General features: G+C 37.1%; 1 protein-coding gene across 9 annotated transcripts in view; it reads right to left on the bottom strand.

The window, feature by feature from the left end:
- Nucleotides 1-1365: 1365 nt before the first annotated feature.
- CNOT1 (CCR4-NOT transcription complex subunit 1) overlaps nt 1366-15265 on the bottom strand; it is a 77510-nt gene continuing 63610 nt past the window's right edge. For 6 of the 9 annotated variants that reach the window (XM_054579367.1, XM_054579368.1, XM_054579369.1 and 3 more), the window contains 13 exons: nt 14854-14962; nt 14581-14750; nt 13680-13932; nt 11264-11512; nt 10449-10612; nt 10135-10252; nt 8884-8985; nt 6535-6708; nt 5380-5529; nt 4404-4584; nt 3071-3203; nt 1870-2004; nt 1366-1707 (listed from right to left, as the gene is read on the bottom strand). In XM_054579367.1, coding sequence (XP_054435342.1) covers nt 1629-1707; nt 1870-2004; nt 3071-3203; nt 4404-4584; nt 5380-5529; nt 6535-6708; nt 8884-8985; nt 10135-10252; nt 10449-10612; nt 11264-11512; nt 13680-13932; nt 14581-14750; nt 14854-14962 — 2017 coding nt within the window. In that variant the 3' untranslated portion in view covers nt 1366-1628. The remainder of the gene's footprint in view (nt 1708-1869; nt 2005-3070; nt 3204-4403; nt 4585-5379; nt 5530-6534; nt 6709-8883; nt 8986-10134; nt 10253-10448; nt 10613-11263; nt 11513-13679; nt 13933-14580; nt 14751-14853; nt 14963-15265) is intronic. The other 3 variants (XM_054579372.1, XM_054579375.1, XM_054579374.1) reach the window with 1 other exon arrangement.

Genomic DNA, 15265 nt, shown 5'->3' with positions numbered 1-15265 from the left:
GGTCTTGTAGTCTAAGTGTTAAATAACACAGACTTTGTAAGGAGACCTGGTTAAAATCTGGGTCTATTTTAAGCAAGTTGCTTTACCTTAAAAAAAAAAAAAAAAGACTGTTTCCTTCCCTTAGAGGACACAGTAAGTGATGTCAATGATACTCCCCTCAGCAGTCTGAAGTCTGCTCTAGATGGCACCTCTCCCCCTTAGGGAAGAAAGTGCAAGACACCAATGACATTCAAGCCTCACTTCATGTAAGATTTTCTGTTTAACCTCGGACATTTCTGCCCTCTCTGGCTATAAAACTGGACAGCCATTAAAGGTGTAAAGGTATAAGCAGGGGGGGGGGGGGGGTGCGCGCGCGTACGTACACACACACACACCCCTACCCCTATCTTTTAAAAATATAGAGCATTTTGTAATTGTTAGAGCAGGTTTCCATGGTTAATTTTCTACTGTTGAAAAGGAACAGGAAGAGACGCTGCATTTAAAAAAATCGCTCGCTTGCTTGTTTGAACGTGCCAAACATGTTCAAAAGTAATGGAAAAGATTTACCATTCAGCAAGAAGCTGGTGGTTCCCAAAGACCTTGGGCTTTGCAAGGGTGGGCTGTCCACTTCCTCCTCACCACCAGCACTGGTTGCTGCTACTGAGAAAAGGCACAGTGGACTCACGTGTGTGTCATGACTTTTAATGTTTGCATTGTCTACAGTATGCATACACATACAAGAAGTAGGGGAGCTAAAGCCCAGGAACTAAAAAGGCTACAAAATACAACACCGGACCAATACATTTACAAAACACTCAAAATCCTTACAAAAGGGACTGACAGTATTGGTCCTTTTGACTTTGTTGTTATTCATTCAACTTAGCCTGGGATAAAAGTGGGGGGAGGGGCAGTTCATACTATCCGGTTCCCTTTCCTCTGTTTACAAGTATCAGGAGAGATGGGGGAGCTTTAGGCCTGGTCTGGTTTCCCTTTATAAAAAGGGCACACTCTCCAGCAGAAAATGAAAAAATGATGCTCTCCAGCAGTCAGCTTTAGGTTTGAGAAGGGACAAAGCAATACCCCATGGGATCGCAACTGTGAGCTCTTCCCAGGTTCTCTGGTATACTAAGTTCCACCACATCCACTTTTTAACAACTCGATAATTTTCAAGGTCCCCTGTCCACATTAAAAAAATAAGTTACATAGTATCTATCTGGCTTTCTTTGCTACTTCTTTGGGACACCAGGAATGTCAGAAGACATGGAGCTATGTCCCCAGACAAGTGCATGGCAGCAGCAGCCTCTTCAATAATAAGCTGGACAGGTACCAGTTTATGTACTTGCCTTGGACACATTTTGCACAAACCCAAGAAGTTCCAGACAAAGGTTTTCTCTGTCATATATTTACACAAGTTCAAAATGATATTCACAGCATTTTCTAAATTTTGGCGAAGAGTCAAAAAATGCATTTAAACTTTGGAACGTGCCCACAGAGACAGGAAGCTGACCCAAACAGTAATTGGGGCAGATACCCAAGAACCAAAGGGCTGGGAAAGTCTGGAAGAGCTGAAAGGGTTCCTCAGCCAGCTTATGGACTCGGTGCTGTGGGACAACCAGGCTGACAGGGTCACAACAGAGACGCAGTTCCGCCTAACTGGCGCCTGTGCCTTCCATTACTTGCTGAGCCTGCTTCTGTCCCATGCAGCACTGTGCAACCGACTGGAATAACCTGGAGAAGGGAGAGAGTTGCAACTTTGTGAGAAAAAGTTCAGACCTGATAATACTTCTGTGTCTTATTAATAACTATATCACCCACCCAGGCTGGAGCCATCAAATGATCCTCATTCTCCTGTCTCATTCTTAGACCACTAAAAAATTACTTTTAACTTACTTTTCAATTTCTGGGGCACAGTGTACAAACTCATGGTTCCAGAACTTAAATGCTGGATTTTTAATCAGCTCAATGAAGGTAATAAGTAGACCCCAAGGATGTGGCCTATTTACAATCAACCGTTCCAAGAGAACCCTGGAGAAGGGGAGAATAAGTTAATGCACAGAGAAACACAAATTCAGGACCACTTCTACAATACTTATTTTTGGCCTAACTCTTCTTCCTGATTATTAAACTACATGCAAAAGTTGTTAGCTTTACTAAAGACTAGTGGATCAATCTCTATACTCTATACAGCACAATTAATGAAAGTAGAATCTAGAATTAGGAAACCTAGCTTTGAATCCTGCGTGTTCCCATTACTGAGCCTAAGAGACTAAGTTACAGTCAAGTAAGGACACTATCACATTACATGGTACAAGAAAGTAATCACTTAAAGCATGCATTCAATGAAGGGAAATAAATCTACTACTACTAGCACATGTATAAACTGGTGTACTTTTTTTGAATGGCAATTTAGTATTGGCTTAAATATTCTTTTACCTAACCAGCTATATTTCTAAATTTACCAAGAAAATAACAAAGCACAAGAACAAAGATTGAAGTTTACTACAGCTTTATAAATAATCACAAGATAGGGACATTTTCACCACTTAATTTCTGGTATATAAAATACCAGACTACTGTTACCTAATACCCACAAACTACTATTAAGTGAAAGGGCAAGTTTAAAAAGTCTGGCCCAGTTTTTAAAGTACTTGCATATGCCTCTCACTAGAATCAACCCATTTCTCAACATCCAGTGCTGTGTAGCCAAGCAGTATGCAAAAGATTCCTAACTACTGTCAGGAAAACACGAGTATGATCCCATTATTTCTACTGCTTAAAAAACCTTTTAACCTAGAGGTAATAAAGAAGTCCAAGCACCTTACCATGGGCATTAACAGGCCTGTGTGACATCAGGTCTCTGATTAAAAACTGCACTGCCACCATCCCATGACCTTAAAATGTTGCTGTCTTTTGTTACAAACTACTTTTTATTTCTGCACTGACAATGACCTGTAACTGCGTGTCATTGATTGTTCACAACCATATCACATTTAACGTGTAAAAGATGCTCAATGCATAGGAAAAACAGAGGATTCATAATAAACAGGCAGAGGCACAATTTAGAAGCATCTGAAAAAAAAACCTCTCTTACCTTGTGATCTGTTCTTGGATAGCTTCAGTGTTGGCTTCTGCAAAAAGGTATAACATGGTGCAGCTGAAGTAGTGAGTGTGGCTATTTGGGTACCGCAGCTGATTTGCTATTGCATTTAAGAAGAGATACCGACCTAGAAATCAAGAAAATCCAGCTTAGTGAGGACTTGCTCTATAAGGCCAAGGTAAGAAGACAAATCATTCTGACTGGGTAGGATTTAGATTTCTGCTATAAGCTTTCTAATTATCCTGCGGTTCTTAGGTCCCTAAGAGTTTTTCCATTTCTGTGGGTTTTATTTCAGTATTTCTACATTAAAAAGTTTTTCCCCTAAAAAGTCTTAGTGAAGCATGTCACTGTTTTAATTTGCCAATCTCTTCAATCTCACTTAATAGAAGACAGCTGGATTCTCATTTTTGCCGTCTCTAATCTGTCCCAGTATTACATTTCATGAAGCCTCTGCAAAACTCCATACACTTGTTACAAAATGAGTGCAAGAAAAGCCAAATTATTATGAAAATAGTTTTGACCTCACAGCCCTTCTAAAAGGGTCCTGAACTCCCTAAAAACGGTTCTCAGTTCACACTTTCAGAACCACTATATTACTCACGTTTATAAGGCTAGTGCAGTGAGCTTTAACGTCCATAAAGACTACTCTCTCTTTTTGCTGGGCTCTGGACATAATGATATTCAATTTTTTAAAATCTTGATTTTAAGCTGACTCAAATCCCTTCTACAAATAGGCCAACAGTACACACATACTCAAAATTAGATTCTCAAGAATTCATAGCAGGCAGGCATCCTTATAAAGTGTGTGTGTGCTATAATGAGCAGGACTATAAAGTAAGATACCACCTAGTGCGGTCTCTTACATAAGAATATAGAACACCAAGAGTAATGGTAGTTCACAGACAACCTACAGTAAAAATTATATTGTGAGCTTTTTGCAGAGCAAGTAGGGGAAGTCCCATTCATGAGTGCTGCCTGCCAAATAAGCACCAGTTAGTGCTGGGGAAAAGGCAGGCTAACAAAACAATGTAACATAAGGCTATTTTTAAAGAGAGGCTAATAAAAGGAACATGTTTATTTTGCACACTAAAAAAGTACTGAAGTGCTAGACACTGAAATATTCACTGATGTGGTAAGCACTCTAGATGATTCTTTCCTTTATGCTTTCCTGCACTGAGTAGATACTGTCCAATTAAAAATAGGCAGCAGACACATAAACAATGACAGAACATGTTTTCTTGATTGTGGCTTAAGGTATTTTTTTATGACTGGACTGTGGCATAAAGTGCAGAGAACTTGACTCTGAGTAGAGGCTGGCTTGACTCACCTTCAGTGTCCAAGTCCACAGCCAGGTTCTGGAATATGTCCATGTGAGCTGAGTGGGTGATGGTGCTCATTGAAGGTGTGCTGCCCTTGTTGTGAATGTGCGCAATGGCCTGAGTCCCGACATAGAGCACCAGTGCATTGATGAGCTGCAGGTTGTAACGATTGCCAGGCTCATTGGATACCTAAACAAACAAACAGATCTCCTGACTTATTCTCACAGAGGGATAATTTGGGCACTAATGTCTCTAAACACTTTCTAGGCCTTCACAGAAAAGCTGAACTGCTCAACATTCTTTGTCATTTAAATTTTAAATAAATAGCCTTGAGTTTGTTGAGGTTATTTAACAAATACACAGCTGCCTAAGAGTGGTGGTTGTGTCAACAAGAGACACCATTTCCCAGATATCAGCATAAAGGTAAAGTTTATAAAGGCAAAAAACAAAAAACCACTATTATCTCAATTATATAAAAAGATTTGGAGAGGGAAAAAAGTTGTGTTTCCCTGTGGAACCACTGGAAAAATAATGTAACTTCAAGTCATTTTTCTGTAGAGCAAATTAAACCCATTTCTTTGGAAAAATCTTGAAGTACTGGCTGGGAATAGTTACTAGCAGTCTATTCTCTTACAAAAACTCAGTCCATTCCTTGTTTACCTCTTCCAATGTTATGCTTTTCTGTCACTAGTAAAATGATGTATAATCTAGTTAATCCCACCCAACCACAGAAAAGACTGGAGTGCTGAACACACAATACGATAGATGATGTATTTTAAAATTCTACATCTGAAACCTATGTAATTTATTAACCAATGTCACCCTAATAAACTCAATAAATTTTTTAAAATAAATGACACTATGTATTAAAATCTTTTAATCACATTAAAAATACTGACTCCCAAATATGCCACACATAAGGATTATGCATAGGAAATGCTTTCTATGTAAGACATAGTTGAGAATTAAGCCAAACCAATGAACCTGTAGGTTGCTGCGCAGATCAGATAGAAAAGTGACCGGTGACCGAGTTTTAAGATAGGAATCCAAATCCTTTTTGAATTGAGGTGGCATCACTCCAGTAAAATTGGTGAGAATCCGGGGTGCAATGTTTATTTCACTCAACATATCCACCTGCCACAGAGAAATACAAGAATTACAACCAGAGTATTGTTTTTCTAAAACTATCCACATCACAAATGTCTTAAAGAGCAGAGCTGCTATTTTTTTAATCAATGTTTAGAAGAATTTATATAGGGAATTATATTTTTAAAATAAAGCAAGTTAGGTTCCTTTTGTGGAGAGGTCTAACTTGCATCACTCATTTTTTCCACCCTGGACTTGGATTTCAAAATGAGAGTATACAGGGTTGGGCAGAAGTAGTACCTGTTTGAGTGTGGTTGGTAGGGTAATAATACGGGGTGTACTAATTTATAGTATTAATTTGAAGATTACACCTAAAATGTCATATGGTGTGATTGAGTGTAATGTTATGTTACAGAATTACATGCTTATAATTCTGTAATAAAAAGGATGTTATTTGTGCTGGACCCCTGCAGAATGAGTGTATTACTCACTCACTGCAGCCCTAGTCTTGGAAAAAAACATCGCAGAAGAATAAACATCATACTTGTTAATTTTTTAAAATGTTCATGTAGAAGGTTAAAAAAAAAAGTAGAAAATATAAATAAATGACAGTACCCATGCCAGGGCGGTGTGATTTTAAATGGTCCCTTTTCTCCCTTACTTCAGTAATTTAAACAAAACATCTGTGAAATGTTGACATTACAAAGGTCTGTCTGTTGCAGCCTTGGCTGGTAGCTCAGTTGGTTAGAGCGTCGTCCCAGTATGTCAAAGTGGCAGGTTCAATCCTCGGTCAGGGCACATACAAGAATCAACCAATTAATTCATAAATAAGTGGAACAATAAACAGATGTTTCTCTCTCACTCTTCCTTCCTCTTTATCCTGTCTGCCTTAAATCATTAAATAACAAAATTTTTTTTTAAAAAGGTCTGTTTGTTCTGCAATTCTGTGCCATGGGGCCACCCAAATGATTAGCCTGCCATCTACTTACCAGAGAAAAGAACTAAAATATTAAAGACATAATTTTCTTTTCCTTGAACTATTTGAAACTTTACCTTCAGATTAGGAGTGAATGGGTCTGGGAGCCTCATGTTTCTTGGGAAGGCACTCAGGATCAGATTTCTTAGCTGGATACAATTAGGTGGGATCACATCACAGAATCCATAATGGTAATCACAAAGGAACTCAGGGAAATCATGCAGAAGAACCAGCAGCACTCTTAAAGTGCCCTGTATTTTTTTAAAAAAGAGAAAGTACTGATTTCACACTAAGTAAGAAAAAACTCCAGGCCTATAAGACTTTACTGGCAAACTTTTACAAATATTTAAGAGAAATATTAATGTCATTTTCACAACCTTACAAAATAGAGAACATTTCCTACCCTCAATTAAGACCAGCAGAAAATGACATGAAAATTATACAAGAACCCTAAATGTTAGAATAGAAATCAGTGACACATCATGACCAAATGGTCCAAGAATGCAATGATGATTTAAGCATTTGAAAATTAATGGAATTAAAACATTAACAGGAAAAAATTGCCCTGACCAGGTAGTTCAGTTGGTTAGAACATCGTTCTAAAATGCCAAGGTTCCAGATTTGATCCTGGGTCAGGGCACATACAAGTATCAACCAGTGAATGCATAAATGAGTGGAACAAACTGATGGTGTCTGTCTCTAAAAATCAATAGAAGTTTTTTTAAAATTTACAGGATCTGGAATGCAAAAAAGCATTCAATAAAATTAATACCCATTTAATGATTTAGAAATTCTCAGCAAATTATAAATAGAAGGGCACTTCCTTAATCAGATTATGGCATCTATAAAACAAATAAAACTATAGATTTACAAAAACATTATGCTTAATGGTGAATTACCAAAAGCTTTCCCCAAGATCATTAATGAAATATCATGCCATTATCGTTATCTTCTATCAACAATGTCCTGGAGTTACTGACCATTGCAACAGAGCAAGAAAAAGAAAAGTAAATTGAGCCTGTTGTTACAGGCAGATGATGGGATTATATACACAGAATATACCCCTCATCCCATACAGATAAAACTCTCAGAAAAAGGAAATTTAGCAAGGTGGCTAGAATATGAGACAATATATAAAATCAATTTTATTTCTATATGCCACTAACAAAGAAATGAGATTTTTTAAAAGATATCTTGTACAATTTCAAAAAAAAATCAAATATGTAGGAATAAGCCTAAGAAAAGACATTCAAAACATCTCTGCTGAAAACTACAAAGCACTGCAGAGTAAAATTAAAGACCTAACTAGACATATACATGTTCATGGATTCAAAGGCTATTATTAAGGAGTGTTTTCTCTCCAAATTGATCTATAGGCTTAGTGCAATCTCAGTCTAAACTCCAACAAGTTTTTAAAAGTAAGTGAAGCTAATTGCAAAGATTTTAGAAAATGGAAAGATCATATAAAACAACCAAAACAATGTTAGAAGGAAGCTGAAGGGGACTTGTACTGGCCTAAGAATAGATAACAGATCAGCTAGAGGTATCAATAAATATGTAGTCAACTATTTTGATGTAAGTGCCAAATCAATTCAACAGAAAATAAAGGACTTTAAAAATGGTGCTGAAAAGCCTTGGGTATTTATTGATGTGGGAGGAGGAAATTAATCTCACCATACCCCCAAATAAATTAGATCACGGACCTAAAAACTTGGGCACACGCACACAGAACAGAATGCAATTAAGGATTGGCAAGTATATCTTACACAAGACACAAAATGCAACATTTAATGAAAGTAAAAAATTTCTAGCTTTAACCACATTAAATTTAAAACATTCATTCCTGAAGACACCTTAAAGGAGTGAAAAGACAAGCTACAAGAATATGAGATGTTTAATATGTATCAACGAAGGGTTTACATCTAAAATATATGAAGAATTCTTATAAAAAATAAGGAAAATGCAGATAATCCAATAGAAATATGAGCACAAGACTGGAAAAGGAACATCACAAAAGGATATCTAAATGGCCAATTTACCCATACAAACCTCAATAAAAATCCAAGGAAATGCATATTAAATCCACAGAGATCCTATTGCACAACTGCCAAAATGGCTAAAATAAAAACCCAGACAATACTAGGTATGAAAAGAATGCAAAGAAATGGTAATTCTAATGTGCTGCTGAAAGAGTTAACTGCTATACACACTTTATAAAACTGGTAGTATGAACATATGAATGAATACCTTATGATCTCAGGTGCTGGTTATGCAAATCATGTTGGAATTTTGTAGTTTTCTGAATATATGTCATACTTTGAAAGCTTAATAGTAAAACAAATATTAGGCCCCATATTCCCAGTTGTAAGTGGCTTTTTAAGTGTTACATTTTAATTATTTTTAATCTGTAATTCCAAATTAATTACCTTATAGAGGATTTGCATAGGTTTGGTGAGTTCCACGTTTCTAAGGAAAGGTGCTAAATATTTGAATAAATCAATCAGTAGCTGTGCATACATAGGCCACCCCTGAAAGAAAGAAATGTACATGAGTCTTGCTTAGCTGCTATGCTGCCATCAAAATGTTGCTGAATCAGCTACACTGTGCCGTCTTCATACTAATATAACCACAGAATACTGAAGTTAAGTACCTCTCTTAAGGACTGATTGACATTAAAAAGGAATAGGCATAATTTTGGAAACAAACTGACTTCAGAAATCCCAGGACATGTAGGTCCTTGTGCCTGCAGCAAAATTTAAAGAACGGGAGAGGAACATGAGGAAATTTCAGACAGATACAGAACACTTAGCCAACTGAGAAACTGACAGCTAGGTCTGTTTTCTTAATTCTTTCTTTTAATTAATTCCTGAATCTTGACCATTTCTCTTCCCAAAGCCAGCTCCTTAATTTCTGGCAAATAGCCTCAGCTAGTCTACATGAATCCTCTACTTTTAGTCACACTTGGCCTGCTCAGCACTCACTTCCCAATTCTACCAATCATGTTTATTCTGGGGTAACTTTCTTCAATATATTGTGTTCCTCCTCCTGGAAAGCACTTCTCCACCAAACAAAACTAACTGAATTTAAGGATAATTTTAATCTCTTTTTTTGCCAAACACATAAACAGTCACACCTTCATCTGATCTGAAAAGCCAATCAAGGTATTATCTACAGTAGTAATCTGTCATTTACTCCAAGATGGGAGAGAAACTTTTCATGTTAACTGTGTTTATTTGTAACTACGTTAAAACCTCTTTGCTAGAACTTGATCCTAATTTCTTCAAGTATAGTGACCAGTGGTCCTCAACCATGAGTGTGAAGGCCTTGAGCATTTAGAGTGTGAACCTATAAAACTGGCAGGTTCCATAGCTCCATCTCCCAGATATAAATGGCTACAGAGGTGGTCCAAACTTTCAACTTTATAAAGCCTTTAAGATGTTGACATAAGTAGTTCACAACAGACTTGGAGACACAATACCATAATCACTGAGGAGTGACTCAGGCAAAGGCAGTCAATTACTTGCTAAGCCTCTTTCCATCACTTGACTCCACATTAAATAGAAGAATTCCCAACTAAGCCTGGAAGAAGTGTAATTACTACTACTAAATGACTAATAGTGCTAGTAAGCCTCAGGTAGTTACAGTCTTCATCTGTAGAAGATAAACTGCAGCCACACCTTCTGCTGTGGCGTATGTGCCAGCATTCTTGCAATAAATATCCGATGGGAGATCAATTCGAGCCAGGCATACACAAAGCCAGGAGCTTTGGTAGGCCTCAAGATGTGGAACGTATTGCTGAAAGAAGAAAACCTTTGTCAGAAGCACAGTCTAACTTAAATATAGTGAACACACGAATATAAGTAGACAGGCTGTGTTATGAATAAACATGTCTAAAACCCCTAAACAGAACGCTGCTTCTACTTCTCAAATTTTACTATACTAAAACAGCAATCTTTACTAGGAAATCTCTATTAAATTGAACACTACTCACCAGAAAGCTGTAAGTGTCTGGAAATTAATGGTTTCCAATACATGCTCAGGTGCATTGAGTTCCAAGAGCAGCATGATAAAAATTCGATGGTAGGGAAGCTGCTGAAATTCACTTTGCCGAACATCATGATCCTGCAGGAGAACTCCCACTACTATACCAAGGACCTACAGAACACACAGATTAGAGCTTTAAATCATGAAGGTAATTCACCTACCACTCTCCACAGTCAGGCTTCCCCCCCCTTGTTTATTCTTCACCCCCACATTAGAAGAAAGGACATACATCATTTGAATATAAAATTATATGCCAACAGCCAAAGGGACTACACATTGATCTGATTTGGCCTGCAGAGTTTTATGTGTTTTCTCTGAATTTTAATACCCTTTGACCTGACATGAATACTCTCTAAACATGCCCAGTGGTCTTTCTAAAGTTCTAGAAATTAGCATACTTCATCACGTTATTACAATCTAACAACCGAATTTTTTTGGTCTGACATGAAGTTGACAAGGGTTATAGATTCTCTTGTCACATGACTGGGTTGTGGGCCAGGTCCCCAGTAGGGTGTACGCAAGAGGCAACCACACACTGACGTTTCTCTCCTTCTCCTGCCCTCCTTCCCCGCTCTCTAAAAATACAAAAATAACAACTTTTAAAAAAATATTGGTGATTTACATTATCATCTAGGGATTTAATTTCAGTACAGAGAAGGGGATGCTACAAAATGTTCTGGGAAAGAGCTGGGCCCTTAAGTTTTAGAACCACTGATGCAGGCTTCAAGTGTACCACTAGTACAGGAAGAAAGGATTTCAGACCTTGTTCAGCAGATTAATCTTTGTGACAGTGTTGGAGGCCTCCCCTGAGTGCTTCACTAGCAGTGCAATGAGTCGGACAAAGGCATCCAGGTTGTGATAGCACTTGGCTCGGATCATGGTGGGATTAGCAGCAGGATTGTGCTGCTGCTCTGCCTGAGCACGGTAGCTGATTTCAACACACATTTCAGTACACAGACGAAAGAACCTTGTTATGAGGTCATCAGTCTTCAGGATTCCTTGCTGGTGCATCTAAGGGAACAAAAATATAGACACACTATGAGATAATACAAATAAACTTAATTTTCATGTTTAATATTCTCTCATTCATTCCTATTGTCACATTCCTAATTTTTACTTTGTAAAAAAGCCATCATGAAAATGCCTTGGTCATTAAGGACCCATGACAAAACTGCTCCAGTTTTAAGTTTAACGGAGAATGGACAAGATGGAAATTGAGAAAGAGATAATAACATGGCAATTTTGAACAGCAGTCCGTAGCCAAGTATTTGGAAAATTAACTATGCAAATTACACCAACTTGTAGTGACTCAACTAAAAGTCTCATTAAGACATTCTGTCCAAGTTGTATTTTTCCCAAGGATATGAAATTATACATATTTTATTTTCTCACAGAATATGATAATTTCTTCTAATTGACAGCCAGAGTTTTTGAGATTCCAACTAGCTTCACCAGGAAAATCAAGTAGTAATTTGTATAAGTAGGTACCCAATAAAAATACGCACAGATCATACCCAATTACTTTAATCTAAACTAAGTTAAAATAAAGTGGAGAGGACAAGTTTATTTTTTCAAAAATGGATAAAGAACAAACTTTATGACATACGAACTGGAAGTGAAGCAGCAGAGAAGTTATTTTGCTAGTACGAAAGAAGGAAAGGCAGTGATAAGCATTAAGGCAGCAGGAGAACGTCAATGCTTACTAAACAGAGAAACCAAGCCCAGAATGAACACTCTACTGTTATCTGGGAAACTTCAACTGTCTCTTGATAAGCAGTACAACAGCTGAACTGACAATCATGTACCCTAGTCAAGACAGGAGGCCAGCAAAGGGACTTTTGTACACTGAAATATAAAAATTACAGTGAGAGGAAATGAGGACAGACTGCTATAATCAAGATGGAGCACAAGGAAGAAAGAATTCTCAAAAAGATGCAAAAGAGAATAGAAAAGTATAACATTTTTTTTCAAATGGAGAGAAGAAATGACAGCTAATAAATAAGCCAGCAGGAAGAGCTGGGACAGGTGCCACATCCATACCCATGAAATACCAATGATCACAAAAACCAATTGATTCAAAATTCTTCCATCCAAATCAGAAATCAAACTGTAAACATGCAGTAACAGCTTTTCAATAGGTATGTTTTATAATTCCCTCTATTTTTTAAAAGGGAAAAATTTACTTAGTATGATTTACTAAGTAACACTTACTTTGAAAAACTAAACCCAATTTCTAGCTCCTAAAATTCAAATCAGCTCTTCCACATCCAATTATTTATTTGATAATAGATCTAATCTATAATCTTTCTTTGATGCACACCTAAGCTTTGGTCTCAGTTTAAAGAACTATAATGGTAAATCTGCACAAATAAGTAGTTTCCCTGAACAAACATTACAAGAGCTCTATTAAAGGAATTCTAAGGCCAGTTCAGGAAAAGTACTGCTCTTGCCAGACAAGTACCATGATTAAGACACATTAACTACTGGGTCTGAATGCCTCACAGTGGCTGAAAACAGTCAGTGAGGACCAAAAACAGAATGCTAAATGATATTATGGCTCTCTTCTTACATTTTTTTCCCTGTTCACAAATATTCCTTCCAAACCTAGTTCTTAGCTATGGACTTGTCCTTTAACACTTAGGTCAAAATTCAATTTAGGTCAAATTGAATGAAAGTAAATACTAGAAACTATTGCCCCAAAAGAACATGTTAATCCATCTAACAGTTTTAGTTAGATAAACCACTTATTTTAGGAAATACAATATGAAGCTCTACCATTTAAATACTTAAGTTTTTTGTTTTGTTGTATTTCCTTATTTTTTATACATGGGCTATTATACAAACTTTTAACCCATAACCCCATCATTCCCGATTACCAAGCTAGTAAAATTACTAAATATACACCTGCTAATTTCATTATTCATTATCTCACCCACTGTACTTTGTAGCTGTAACCACTGAAATGAGATAAACCGAACTAAAGGGGACAACCAGGAGTGTTGACTTGACTGCTTCGTGACCAATGATGAAATAAGCAGTATCAATTTAACAAGATTAATAAATGATGATAACATTTTTGGTTTACATGAGTATGGAGGTAACTGTCTGACCACAGATACATAATACTGAGCTTTAATATTGGAGGCATCACACCCTACTTATGTTGAATAAAAAGCACCTTTCTTTCCAAAAGCTCTACCTGTCCAACAAACGCAGAGAAAGCTTTGGTACTGTCACGGCCAGCTGCTGCTGAATGGTAGAGATTCACCCATTCCCTCAGAAGATACTCTGCCTTCTCCCTCAGGCCTGGAGGATCATCGTACTCTGAGGCTTGAGAGATCCCAGAATGCATCATAAAGTTAGGGCCTCCATGAGCACGATCAATCATTGCTTCATAGTTGGATCGCACTACTTCCATCAGCTGGGGCAATCTAGTACAATAAATCCAGAGTGAAAATCAGTCTACTCGTGGTTGTGATTTCACAGACATACAGTTGGACAATTTAGTTATTTAGCAGAAACCACAAGGGTGATGATCACTTTACCATTTCCGTTATTTAAACAAAACTATCCTTGGTCTCTCTGTTTCTGTTTTCTCATGAGGACACAATATGCAAATGACTGACCTTAGTCAAGTCACTTCTTAACCAAAAAATGGTGCCCATTGAAATGGAGCTGATGTTCATTATCAACAAGTATTCACTGCATACCTACTATATGACATGATTTGTTATTTATCTTAATTTTGAACAGCTCGTTGAAATATTATTTCCATTTTACACAAGAAACAGGCTTAGGAATCAACTTACCTACAACCAGTCAGATTTTAAGTGGCAGAGCTTAAACAGAGGACTCTGACAAATCTAATACTAACATATATGTACTGCTCTACAGCAAGAAGGCTTGGCAGTTAGTTAAGCTTTCATACTTCAAGGGACAATATTAGGCCTCTCTAAAGCTTCCCATATGTTGTAGGTAAAGCAGTTATAACAGGTTATGTTAGTAAGTCTGCACAGTCATTTCTAAAGCTCTTTTTTAGACTGCTGAATACACACAAATACCAAGCATTTCATCCTCACCCTTCTGGAGCATTGCCTCTTGAGTGAGCATTAATTCTCATGAGGGTTTCAATGGTGTGGAACAGATCTGCCTCAGTAATATGGGCAACACTCCTTTCATCCACCAGCAGGATTTTTACCAATTGCATAGCAAATGCAACAGCCATGTAGTTTAAACCATTCTCCATTGACTGGCAACACAGAAAGCACAATATAAGAAAGGCAACAGTTACAGCAAACACACTTCCCAACTATCAGAGTCCCTTCTTCTGTATAAGTAAACTCCTTCCATACCTGAGCTAGGTGAAGATCATACTGCTGCATATTAACCAAATGATTGCGAATTAGCAACTCCACTGCCTCCACATTATATTTATATTCATCCCGACATTCAATTAGGCACCTAGAAAAAGTCAGTATTTCTTTATTCATAAAGGCTTAACCATACAGTAGCAGATAAAATAAAGAGTCCATTTTATTCAATGGTAATTTTTTCTAAATTAAGGATGTTTTGAGAAGCAACTACAAATCAATATCAAGATTCAAAATAGCCAGTAATGAAGAACAGACAGCCCAGTGTTAAAACTCAAGCTCTGCTCTCAAAGCCTAGAAAACAAAGCATTCTGTTTAGGACATTAAAATATTTATATATGAACACCAATGCTACTTAAAAAAAAAAAAAAAAAAAATCAACGAAACCTTTTGA

The sequence above is a fragment of the Pteronotus mesoamericanus genome, unplaced genomic scaffold, assembly GCF_021234165.1.
Source record: "Pteronotus mesoamericanus isolate MK-2021 breed Mesoamerican mustached bat unplaced genomic scaffold, CSHL_Meso_final contig_52, whole genome shotgun sequence".
Classification (NCBI taxonomy): Eukaryota; Metazoa; Chordata; class Mammalia; order Chiroptera; family Mormoopidae; genus Pteronotus; species Pteronotus mesoamericanus.
This window is presented reverse-complemented; position numbering and strand designations above follow the sequence as displayed.